General features: G+C 39.7%; 1 protein-coding gene across 2 annotated transcripts in view; it reads right to left on the reverse strand.

Annotated features, from left to right (window-relative positions):
- Positions 1-3,734: 3,734 nt before the first annotated feature.
- The window catches only part of LOC126428145 (protein unc-45 homolog B), a 99,473-nt gene continuing 90,712 nt past the window's right edge, over positions 3,735-12,495 (reverse strand). The window contains exons 15-16 of one of the 2 annotated variants that reach the window (XM_050090054.1): positions 9,628-9,756; positions 3,735-4,738 (exon numbers count right to left, since the gene is read on the reverse strand). In XM_050090054.1, the coding sequence (XP_049946011.1) occupies positions 4,538-4,738; positions 9,628-9,756 (330 nt within the window). In that variant the 3' untranslated portion in view covers positions 3,735-4,537. Of the gene's footprint in view, positions 4,739-9,623; positions 9,757-12,495 lie in introns of both variants that reach the window. The other variant, XM_050090053.1, reaches the window with a different exon arrangement.

Genomic DNA, 12,495 nt, shown 5'->3' on the forward strand with positions numbered 1-12,495 from the left:
CACCATTCTTAGTATTAAAGCGCTGTGGAGTCATAGATACAAGCAGTAACATTACAATATCTGCACGTATCAATGAAGAGTACTTGTCAACCCGAGGACAAATGCAACTGGTCTAGCTGCTTACAAGGACCTAGGCAACCATGCTCGTTGCCATCATTATTACAAAATCTTATTAATTAACTCTCTCGGGAGACACCACCTTAACGAAACACTGTCCGTGTGGGCTGGGGGTTTGTGTTATCCAAGGAAGTGGAAGGCTATACCAGCAGTAGTCTAACTACCGGAAGGGCCTCTGAAGTCGAACAGGTCTCCACAGGTGATCCAGACAAAGTCCCGTCTACTGTCCTGTCCTATCATATCATATCCCATCCTATACTCTCCCCTCCTTTCCTTTTCCTCTCTGTGACTGTGTGGCAGCAGGCACAGTCCCCTAATGTGGACAGCGGAAGATTCTCGGAAACCAGGCCAACGGTGATGCACATACGCCTTACTGTGAAGCGATGGATATCGTTCTGTAGTCGCGATGAAGACGAGCTATCTAAGGGGTAAGGCCCTGAAATAAAACCTCGGCAGGTGTCCGGGCCATGAGGTGACAGGACACTCATGGACCATAGGCTGATAACCCGCACCACCAAAAAAACACATATTACAAAAACTAAAAGGAGAAGATATGAATCTGCACAAATGACGAATTTGGGATTGCTTTGAAAACCCTGAAGTATGCAAAGGCTCCAGGCCTAAATGACTTAGCACCGGAGCACTTAAAAGCCGATATTGAAAGTACTGTTAAAATTCTCCATCCATTGCTGAAGCATATTTGGCCTGAAGAGAAATCTCCAAAGGAGCGGAAAAATGGTTTGGTGGTAAAGCTCCCAAAAAAGGGAAATTTGTTAGACTAACAACTGGCATAGTATTACATTGTTGTCAGTGTCCAGTAAGGCCATCATCAGAATTATTTTAAACAAAATTAAAGTGTCTCTCAAAAAGTGACTGCATAAAGAACAGGCCAGTTTTAGGGCACAACGTACTTCTGTTGATCTTATTAACACTCTTAGGATTATTTAAGAGCAAAGCAAAGAATTCCAAGCAACCGCGTATCTGGCATTCATTGATTTCCAAAAGGCCTTCGATTCCGTGAAACATAAAGTACTCTGGCAGGTGTTGCGGAAGTGCCGTATACTGCAGAAGATCTATATGGTGGCTACAAATGTTGCGTACTCCACAAGGGAAATATGACAGAGCCCACATAAGTAAAAACTGGAGTCCGGCAGGGTTGCGTTTTATCACCAACACTTTTCCTACTTGTTCTAGACTCAGTTACAAGAAGAGCCACGGTAGGCAGGAGATGAGGAATCCAATGGGGAATCGGTGAATATCTGGAGAATTTGGATTTTGCAGATGATATAGTTTTACTAGCTCAAAGGCTGATTGATATGCAAGATAAATGAAATTTGTGAAAGAAGAAACGGAGACTGCTGGTGTAGAGATAAATATAGGCAAAACAAAGGAAATGAGAGTAAATTCAGGGAACATGGAGGTGCCACTGTTAATAGGGGAGCTGCGGGTGGAGACTGTCAACTCATTCCTGTATCTGGGTAGTATAGTGAAGGATGATGGTGGAGCTGGAGATGACATGAAAAGCTGCATTAAAAAGGCAAATGCTGCCTTCATACAGTTGTATCCAATATGGAAAAACAGAAATATCAGGTACAAAACAAAAATCTGTATTTTTAATACAAATGTGAAGGCTGTCCTACTGTATGCCAGTGAAAGCTGGAAAATGGATAAAAAGATAACATCCCAGTTACAAAGCTTCACAAATAGATGTCTCCGACACATCACGAATATCTGGTGGCCAGAAAAAATATGTAATGAGGAGCTCTGGTGAATAACAAACTAGGTACCTATAGAAGACCAGATACGAGAGAGAAAGTGGGGGTGGTTGGGGCAAACATTGAGAAAACCAGATGGGTCCATCAAGAAAAAAGCATTGGAATGGAATCCCCAGAGAACAAGGAAGACCTAGGGGCACGTGGAAGAGGAAACTGGGAGGGGAAGCAAAAAGAGTTGGCAAGACCTAGGCAGAACTGAGGCAAATGGCCAAAGACAGAGACGGATGGCGAGTTCTCCTGGATGCCCTATGCCCCCATAGGGGCCAAAGGAATTACGTAAGTTAGTTTTATTAATAAAAATAGAAGACATAATGACATGTAATATGTAATCCACGCATACAACAAGAGCCTTAACAGTAAAAGTGGAAAATGGCACATTAGATTTAGTTGTCTGGTAATTAATAACATTCATAAATATGAGCAACTGCAGGAATCAGTTTATACAGCTTGGCGTGTTCTGCACGGGATGCCATTTATATTGGGCAAATTGGAAGAAGGCTCGAAGTGTGGTTCTGCGAGTATGTGGCATTTGATAGAACAGGTATAGCAGACAAATCTATTTTTGTGGCACTTTTAACTATTACTGGCCATGGCCTCCCTGAAGTGACATCACAATTAAAATAGTTGCACCAGAGTGAAAAAGGAAGATATCTCAATCTCCTTGAGGAGATGGAGATATTTTGTAGTAAAAACTTGGCAAGGTGTTGTACACTGCTCGACAAGCAGACGTCAATGAAAAACACCCACTTTTGGGAGTGCTTTGCATCACTTGTGGTGCTGACTACAAAACGTTACACCCGTCAGTCCAGCAGATGGGCAATAAAGTTCACATGGTTCATCTCATATCATACCAAGGCAGCAGAACAAGGTGCAAGAACAAAATCTGTTTGGAAGGACTGGATACAGTTACCCTTTATCTCCTTTTATGTTTGGATAAGAAACATTTCATAACAACAAGCTGTAATGTTCTATTGCAGATTAAGTCTCAATTGCAGTAAAAGGGAATAATAATGCTTCAGGTTCAAACAACAAGAGCGGCTTACAGAAATAGATGATGTCAACGTCACTTTACGTAACTATGATTGTTAGAATTTTCTATGCTTGTTTTAAAAGCTTTTAGATGGTGTATATATGTTTATATCTACATGGTTTTTGTAAGTCATTCAAAAGTATATGAGTGTCAAAATTAATGCCAAAGGATGTGTGTACAGTAGCTCTACCTAAATATAAGTTCTGACAAATTTGTAATTTGGTTTTATAAAAGTTTTTACACAATGTGTATTTTTATACCTAAATTGTATTTTAAACGTTCTCTGTCAAACAGGAATTTGGAACTGTGCAAGTATAAAAATTAATGTCAAAGGGCATAACAGTGTAACACAATTCTTTCGGTTTAGCTGGAATTATTTCAACATTACATTAATATAATGGTTGCAATACTATATTCTAGCCTGGTTCATACTATACCTCATACGTTGGGACACGATTCCTGAAAACACATGCCAGAGAGTGAGCACTGTCATTTTTATGATTCTATTATTAATCCTAGAAATTATTACAGTGAAGGTTCCGGTTGTGTGCATGGATTACATACTAAATTTCACTATGTCTTCTGATTTTACTAATAAAAGATTCTATAATAATGATCATTAAAGAGGGCACTGCTGCATCCAAGTATTGCAATGAGCATACCTTCGTAGGTCCCCGTAAGCAGCTATCCCAGTTGCATTTGTACCTTTTGGTCTGACAAGTACTCTTCATTGATATGTGCAGACACTGTAATTTTACTGCTTGCATTTATGAGTCCACAGGGATTTAATACCAAGTATGTTGATGCAAACAACACTGATGACGGTCAGACAGTGATTGAAATAGAAGTGCAACAGAAATAAAGATTTCTATGTCAATGACCAATAACCTCTTGTTATTAATACAGGTTTGGTGATCACGATGCACGCAACTTCCGATGGAGTCCTCATTCAAATTAATTTCTTTGTTTGTTCAGTTGATTGTGGGTCCAGTCTGCATTCCTCATACATGTTCAAATCCCTGTATCACAGAACTGTAACACCCGGCTAGAGGTGCAAAATAAAATGGCACAGCTTATCTCCTCTTTATCACTGGGTTGCGCCATTTCAATGTGTGCTAGAGCTGCAGATATGTACTTCCAATTAAACAAAAAAAGAAATTAATTTCTTATCAGTAACTTTTTTTGAGAGATAATTAAAACTTTACGATGACTCTGTGAACAGTTATCGACAATAACTTTATGACTACCACTCGTAGTTGAAGGAAGGCCTAGATGTGAATGTACGAGGCAGATAAACTGTCAATGCAGCAGGATGTGGTGGTTGTGTTCAAATGAAGAGTATAGGCGAGTGATCAGGAATGGAGTACTGCATTAAACCAACTTTCTGGGTTATGAATAACAACAAAAACAACAACAGTGGAATATTCTATTGTATGTCCCATGTGGAAATGAAGTGGACATTTCTACATAACTCAATTTGTCAGTCTGCTGTGTGTCTTCTATTTGCCTTCAACTTCTGTGACTACAATATTATTATTATTTGCATCCTCAATGTCAAAAGAATCTGTAGCGACAGAGTCAGATCAGTAGCAACCCTGTCGGTATCACAGCCCACTCAGTCGTCTTCTTCCGGGGGTTCGCCTCCCACGTCCCTCTCGCTGACGGGCTTCCTGATGAGGCCCCAGTTCTCGATGGTCTTGAGTGCGTCCGTGGCGACGGCTCGCACTTTCTTTCCCTCCTCGGTGTTGCCCGCTCCGTAGTCTCCTTCCAGTTGTGAGAAAGCCATCAGCACCTCCAGCAATGTTGTCTCCACTACCTGTCAAATTACAATGAAAACCCACATTCGAGCTGCTCATTTCACGTACAGAAATTTAGAGAACCTAGCGCTTTCTGCGAATATGGGGTGTTTGGAAATTCCCGTTACAAACTTCTAAGACTCGCAGAGAGCGGTGAGTGCATAATATTTTGAATAGGAACCGACATCCAGAAAAGTACCATTTCCGTTCTACGAGGGTTTCAATTCTTATGTGTAATGTGTCCACGTCTGCTGAGGGATAGACAAAAGTCTCAGAGTTGCTTGTCCTGATATGCGGTAGGGTAGACAGGATGACGTGTACAAAGTCAGACGGTCACCTGAATTTCTGTCAGGAAATGCGGTTTCAGCACGATGGTGAACGAACTCACTTCTCAACTGTGGTTCAGAGACATCTCAGCAGATGATATGATGAAAGATAGATAGGCCGAGATGGGTCCAACCGCACGGCCGCCATAGCGCCTATAAATTAATAAATCTGTCAGTAATTAGCTTTATGTTAACACTTTTGAGATCGAGCACGAGCATAGCTTGAGTCACAACTTTGTTTTAAGAAGACCGTGCCCGAGTATAGATTGGGCCGTCAATTCCTCGACACTCGACTTGCCTGTCGTTCGAAAACTGGACACGTGTCGTACGAGAACAATCTACAGACGTCTCTTAATCTGCCTCTTGACTAGGGATGTCTTCTGTTTTCAATCTCTAGAATTATTTTGAAAGGAACACCAGTAAAAGTAACGCCTGCTGTCGCGAATGGCCGAGTAAATACGATTGCACTGAAGTAATTTTGCCCGTGTACTCATTAGGTTTCTCAATTTGCTGTAGTTCCACTACAAATGCATCACATCTGTCAAGTGAGTGAGAAATATCAGAAGCTCGAGAAGACGAAATTGCTCAGTAACTCACCTCACACTCTCTTCTTGGGAGAATAATTATACTTTCTGTCATCATTATTTTAAAATTTGTAATCTATCAATGAACTAAAGTAAATATCACAAATAAATCTCGAAGTTTGGCCCTTTTTTAGTATGTATCACTCTCGAAGACACATAAATTACAGATGCGCCAGTAACGCTTTAAATAATGGCATAAATCACCAGTTTCCTATACCCCTTTCATCATAAGAATAAACCGCACATGAACATTACACTACTTATTCTTCCGCATTTGCTGGAACCTCATTGGATTTTGTTTCACACGGACTAGAAACCGAGCTGTCTCGAGTATAGTCGAATAAGATAATGACGATACATTTTATGCTGTGCATTACGCATATGTCAACTCGGCGACAGTACAGGTCGACAGCTTTCCTGGCACATTGAACTGGGACAGCACTGGCCGTGCAAGTGATCCGACTAGCCTGCACAGTCGCTGTAAGGAAGTAAAAAGAGATGGCAGAGAACAATACAGCTTTGAATGTCATTTAATTTTTAAACAGAAAGAAATTATGTATGGCAAAACTCAGGCAATAAACTTCTTAGGTGACCTGACAGAAAACATAACATGTGCTAGATCTTAGGTAACCCAGTACTGTAATTAAATAAAAAGTGATGAAAATTTCTTACTTTAACACTGCTAATTTTTCTGCATGAGCTATGCGTGGCATAAAAGCATACTGCTGATTTCCCTTAATAGTTAAATATTGAAGCCACTGAAAATATTACAGTCAATCATTTGGCAATCTCTGAACTACTTCCACACCAGACTCTGGGGAATACATTTCAGTACTGCTATGTTGATAATGAGACGATCAGCAACAGAATCTCAAGCCACCAAAGAGGCCACATTTCCTCCTCCTATTTCACGATACACTGCTTTGCATTTTGCCCTCGTTTGGCAATGACCTGAAGCTTCATGCATTAGCTACAGTATGTTTAACAGCTTAAATATCTCGTCATTTCTTGTGACAAATCCCTTAATTTGGTTCTAGATCAGTTCTATTGAGTTCAGACAGCAGGGATGCGGTGACAACTGTAAAAATGCGGCATTTGTACAGTGTACTCGACGCTGTGCAAATGATTGTTTTCTATGTTTTTACGACACTTATCATTCTGCTCATGAGAGACCACATCTTTCCTACAAAACAATGGGCATATTCAAATAAAGAGGATTTGATTTTTCATTTTTCTTCAAAAACATTTGATTGTGTAATGTTTTCTTAACTTCAGCAACCTTTAACAATCTTTTATACAATATCGATAATTACGAATTTATATAGGCAACGAAAACTGGAATTTCTCATGCAATATGTAATTAGACAGTAGAAGACGTGTATTTTTCTTGAAAAATGATGGTCGAGTATGAGTTAATTAATGTATATTTGATGAATTTCATATTTAAATGATCTAGGTTTTCAAACTGGAAAAAAATAATAGACCACACCGAGATTCGAACCGTCGTCCGTAACCGTACATCATTTTCATTGTACAGTGCTACCATTGCGCCACACATATAATTAGAATATGATCTTTTACTTATTACATGGTGTTTCTCAAAAAATGTTAGAGCAGATTTTTCTCTGCTGGCTTGTGAAAAACATTAAGAACAACTTGTTTCTCAACATGAATGGTGTTCCATGCACATTTCACAATGAAGCCAGAAGCAGTGTCATTCAATTTTCACAGTACATATTAACAGCGAGACAGTCAGAGCACAAGTAGTGTTTACAGAGACTGTGACTGTACACAATTTTTGAAGTAAAAATTATGCAGCTCAAGTATGATGAACAAAAATGTTGATGGCCATTAAATACCTCAGAATGACATAGTGACAAGATATCTAATACATAAGTTGGACCTACTTCTAATAGCGGAACAACACCTGTGTGTGACAGTTACGGCTGCTGACCAATCATCACACTTGTATTTGTTTACATCAGGTTTATTCTTATGATGAATGAAGTGTAGACCCTTTATTCTTCTAAGTGGCCTGTCTCCAAAGAGTTAAGACTTCCACCATTTAAATAATATGCAGGTGCATCATATAATATTAGGTTGGTCCGTAAGTTCATAATGTTTTTGTTTTACATTTGGTATTCCGATTGCTATGGGTTTATTTATAGATGGTCTTTTTTTAATTGCAGTTCACTATTGACATTTGAGTTTACATACTGTAGTTCATTGTTGCTATTTGAGTTTACATATTGTCATTTTGTCATTTGGAGATATTAAGTGATTCTGTGGATGCTAGAAAGTGGAGTGCCAAGTGAAGAAACCAGAACACGTCTGGCATATTCTTCTGTTTGAGTTCAATAGTGACAGCAGTGACGACAACCAGAAACATCTGTGCCATATAAGAGGATAATGCCACACTGGACAGAGCACAGCAAGAAGATGTTTTTCTCGTTTTAAGGAGGATTGTTTTGACGTTAGTGACTCTCCACGTTCAGGAAGACTTCGAGGTTTGATGAGGATCATTTAAAGACATTAATCCACGATGATCCACATCAATGTACTCGAGAACTGGCAAATGTGATGAACTGTGATCATTTCACCATTGCGCAACATTGGCACGCAGTGGGGAAGACTCAAATATTGGGTCATAGATACTGTACGCTCTAAGCTAAAAACAAAAAAAAAATCAGCAGGTGGTCACATGTGCATCTCTGGTTGCTCGTCGTCAATTGGCTCGTGAACAACACCGAGCATTCCTATCCTGCACCATTATTGGTGATGAGAAATGGTGTCTTTATGCTCACATAAGGAAAAGAATGAATCAAATAAAGCAGCTACTTCCAGTACAAAGACCTGGAAACATCCACATAAGATAATGTTACGCATCTGGAGGAACAGCGACAGTGTCGTGTGCTACGAATTGCTTCGCTGAGGTGTAACCGTCACTGCTGACATTTATTGTCAACAACTGAGATGTGTCGCACACGCAATCTGAGAACAGTGACCAGCAAGAGGGTGTGAAAAGATGCTGCTCCACGATAACAGCCACCCGTCTTCTGCTAGACTGAAGAAAAACACTATCAGGAGTTGGGTTGGGGAGTCATTATGCACCCACCTTATTCATCTGATCTTGCGCCCTCAGATTTTCACCTTTTCTGGTCTCTACCAAAAAACCTTCAAGGAACTTCCTTTCCGGATGAAATTTCACTCCGTACATGGCTCAACGAGTTCTTCACCTCAAGACTACGTGATTTGTACTGTCGCAGAATTAAAAGTTACCCCAGCATTGGCAGACTGTTATAAACAGTGAAGGAGAATATATCATTGATGACTAAAGTCTCTGTTATGTGTGTTTATTAAACACACGGAAAAAACTACAAACTTATTCACCAATCTAATATTACACATTAGTACAAATATTTATTTTGTGTTGTATTATTTGTTTGAGGTAGTCCTCAGGCAGCATGCAGCTGTCAGAATTCACCAACAGATGCCTTAACATCAGTCATGAATTAAGTCTACACTCTGAACAGATATCTGTAGTCCGATACATAATAAATGATCACAGTTACATGTACTACCTACAATTTATATCAAGAGTTGAGATTGGAGACTGGTTAATAACTAATGTATCAAGAATATGCTCATATAAAGATTTTCACAGTTTTGCTACCCAGAATACTCTTAGGAGAATTATTATTACTGCCGACAGACACATATAGAGACAAAGACGGGCATATATTTGTCTCCCCTTACCCTCAAAAGTGGGTCACTCTCATGCAGGGTTCTGAGTGACCTGTCATTTCTTTATAAAATTCTCCCTCTCTTCTCTCCAAAACAGTTTTTAAAAGTTCCAAGATGTATGTACTGTGTCACTTTTATGTATCTGTCACCAGTACCGACATTTGTCCTGAACCTAAGTATGGGTCAGAAATTCTGCCTCAGAATTTTATACAGTACGGATAATCACTCTCGGTGGCAACAAACAGAAAAACTTGCCTTCTCAGCTATTTCCTTGGATGATTCGACAAGCGATGCCACTATTGCACAGCCACGAAGCCTCATGGACGGTTTCTGATCTCCCAGAAGTCGCTGGAGCGATTCGACCCAGCTAGTTACCTTTAATACCTGCAAAAAATGGGAATTTGTTAGTAATCTTTTGTTCATATTTCCTGTTTTGGTTATACATTTGCATTTTACAGCTTATGAAGAAAAATTTGTGTACCAAATTTGATAAGATGGCTCAAATTGTTAAACAATGTCAACGAAAATTGACATTTTGTAAAATATCCTATCAACAGTGACCGTCAAAGTGGCACTAAAAATATTCACTATGCTAAACAAATAAATGTGTGTATACACATGAAATTGAGGGTAATACAGTTAATTACAGCTGTTATATTTACAGAAAAAACATAGGCCTTCAGCTGTTCCATTTTTCCTCCTATCCTCATTTGCCCCACCATATCAACCCTCCACACACAGTCTTACTATACACTTCTTAAAAGTGGCTACAAATGAGAACAAAAAAAATGAAGTGTTACCAGAATCAAAGGTGATGCATGTGCCTGAGTGAAACCAGGTATACATTTATAAATTGATAAAGCAATCTATTTACAATGGTTTTATTTCAGCCCCACGGTCTAGGGGTAGCATCTTTGACTAGTAATCAAAACATTCTGGATCCCAGGTGCAAACCCAGCCACTACTTAAAGTTTGAATAAAAATCATCAGCACAATAGCACCTGAAGACTCCAAGTATAAACAGTTACACACAATTTGTGTCCAAAGACATGTGGCCTGTAATTGAAAAGTAGTCACAATGATCTCTCCATTGGCAAAAGATTACTGATTAGTCCCCCATTCATATCCAAAGGGAGAGGTAACCACAAGAAAAAGGCTGAATAAACAATGAAAGGGTAACAAACTATCAGACAGAGTGTGCATTATTAGATCTTTGAACATGGTATGGAAACTAGAAAATCTGAAAAGGGAAATGCAAAGGCTCAGTTTGAAATAGTGGGAGTCACTGGACTACAACGGAAAGGAGATATGAATTTCTGGTCAGATGAATATAGGGTAACATTAACAGCAGCATCAAACAGTTTAATGTAAGTAGGAGTTGTTAAAAATAAAACAATGGAAAATCCAGGGTGGAATAATGACAATGTTAGGAAAAGAATAGAATGCTACTCACCATATAGTGGAAATGTTGAGCCGCATACAGGAACAACAAAAAGACTACTAAACAAGTAAACTTTTGGTCAAAAACCATTCTTCTGAATTAGACACTATGTGAGAGTCGCATTTGCGTGAATGTGTCTCTTGTCTAATTCAGGAGAAGGCTTCTTGGCTGAAAACCTACTTGTTTAGCAGTCTTTTTGTTGTGCCTGTCTGTGACTCAACATTTCCACTATATGCTGAGTGGCAATCTATCCTTTTCATAATACTGTAGTTGTTATAAATGGCATTATATACCTAAGCGTAATGTTGCAAAGTACTGTGAAATGGAAGGAGCACGTAAGGATTGTAGTAGGGAAGGCGAATGGTTAACTTCGGTTTCTTGGGAGAATTTTAGGAAAGTGTGCTTTATCTGTATTGGAGATCATGTATAAGACACTAGTGCGAGCCGTTCTTGAGTACTGCTTGAGTGTTTGGGATCCACACCAGGTCAGTTTAAAGGAAGACATTGAAACAATTCAGAGACAGGCTCCTAGATTTGTTACCGGTAGGTTCAAACAACATTTAAGTATTATGAAAATGCTTCAGGAACTCAAATGGGAACCTCAGAGGAAAGGAGATGTTCTTTTCAAGGAACACTACTGAGAAACTTTAAAGAACCAGCATTTGAAGTTGGCTGCAGAACTATTCTGCTGCTGGGAATGTACACTTTATGTAAGTGTGGTGTCACCGCCAGACACCACACTTGCTAGGTGGTAGCTTTAAATCGGCCGCGGTCCATTAGTACATGTCGGACCCGCGTGTCGCCACTGTGTGATCGCAGACCGAGCGCCACCACAAGGCAGGTCTCGAGATACGGACTAGCACTCGCCCCAGTTGTACGGACGACTTTGCTAGCGACTACACTGACGAAGCCTCGCTCCTTTGCCGAGCCGATAGTTAGAATAGCCTTCAGCTAAGTCAATGGCTACGACCTAGCAAGGCGCCATTAGTAACATTGCATGTATCTAAAGAGTCTCACTTGTATCGCCACAATCTCCAGATGTACCAAAAGGATGGATTAAAGTTAAGTATTCCAGAAGCTACGTACTTTTCTTTATAGCATTCATTACGTATCCTGTTTCAGACCTCACGCCCATCTGCGTGAGCGTAGCGCGTGCCTTTCGGCTTCCTCTCATTGTGTCTAGGCTGTCTTGTCTAGACACAACAGTAAGTACCGTGAAGATAAGTTAAGAGAAATTAGGGCTTGTATGGAGACACTTAGACAGTCATTTTTTCCTCACTCTATCTGCAACTAGATAAGGAAAGCAAATGACTAGTAGTTGTATTCCTGCCACATAACTTATGACAGCCTCTGGACTAGGTATGAAAATTTAGATGTTCATGTAAGGCAGAGAGTGAGTACTGCAAAGAGATCAGGAATTTAGTCGTTCTCATCAGAATCAACAGCAAACCAATGCCACAGAGAACTGAGATCACAAGCGGAAGATGGAGAAGTATACGAGGACAATGAACAGGAGGTAATTCAGTATGAGAAAGGAGACAATAATCTAATAATCATAGGGGACTGGAAGATTGGAAGAAACAGAAGAAAACTGGAACTGGAAGAAACAGAAGATAGTTATGAGAGAATATAGGCTTGGTAATAGGAATGTGAAAGTAGAAAGACTAGCCGAGTTCTGCAAC

This window comes from Schistocerca serialis, chromosome 12, assembly GCF_023864345.2.
Source record: "Schistocerca serialis cubense isolate TAMUIC-IGC-003099 chromosome 12, iqSchSeri2.2, whole genome shotgun sequence".
Classification (NCBI taxonomy): Eukaryota; Metazoa; Arthropoda; class Insecta; order Orthoptera; family Acrididae; genus Schistocerca; species Schistocerca serialis.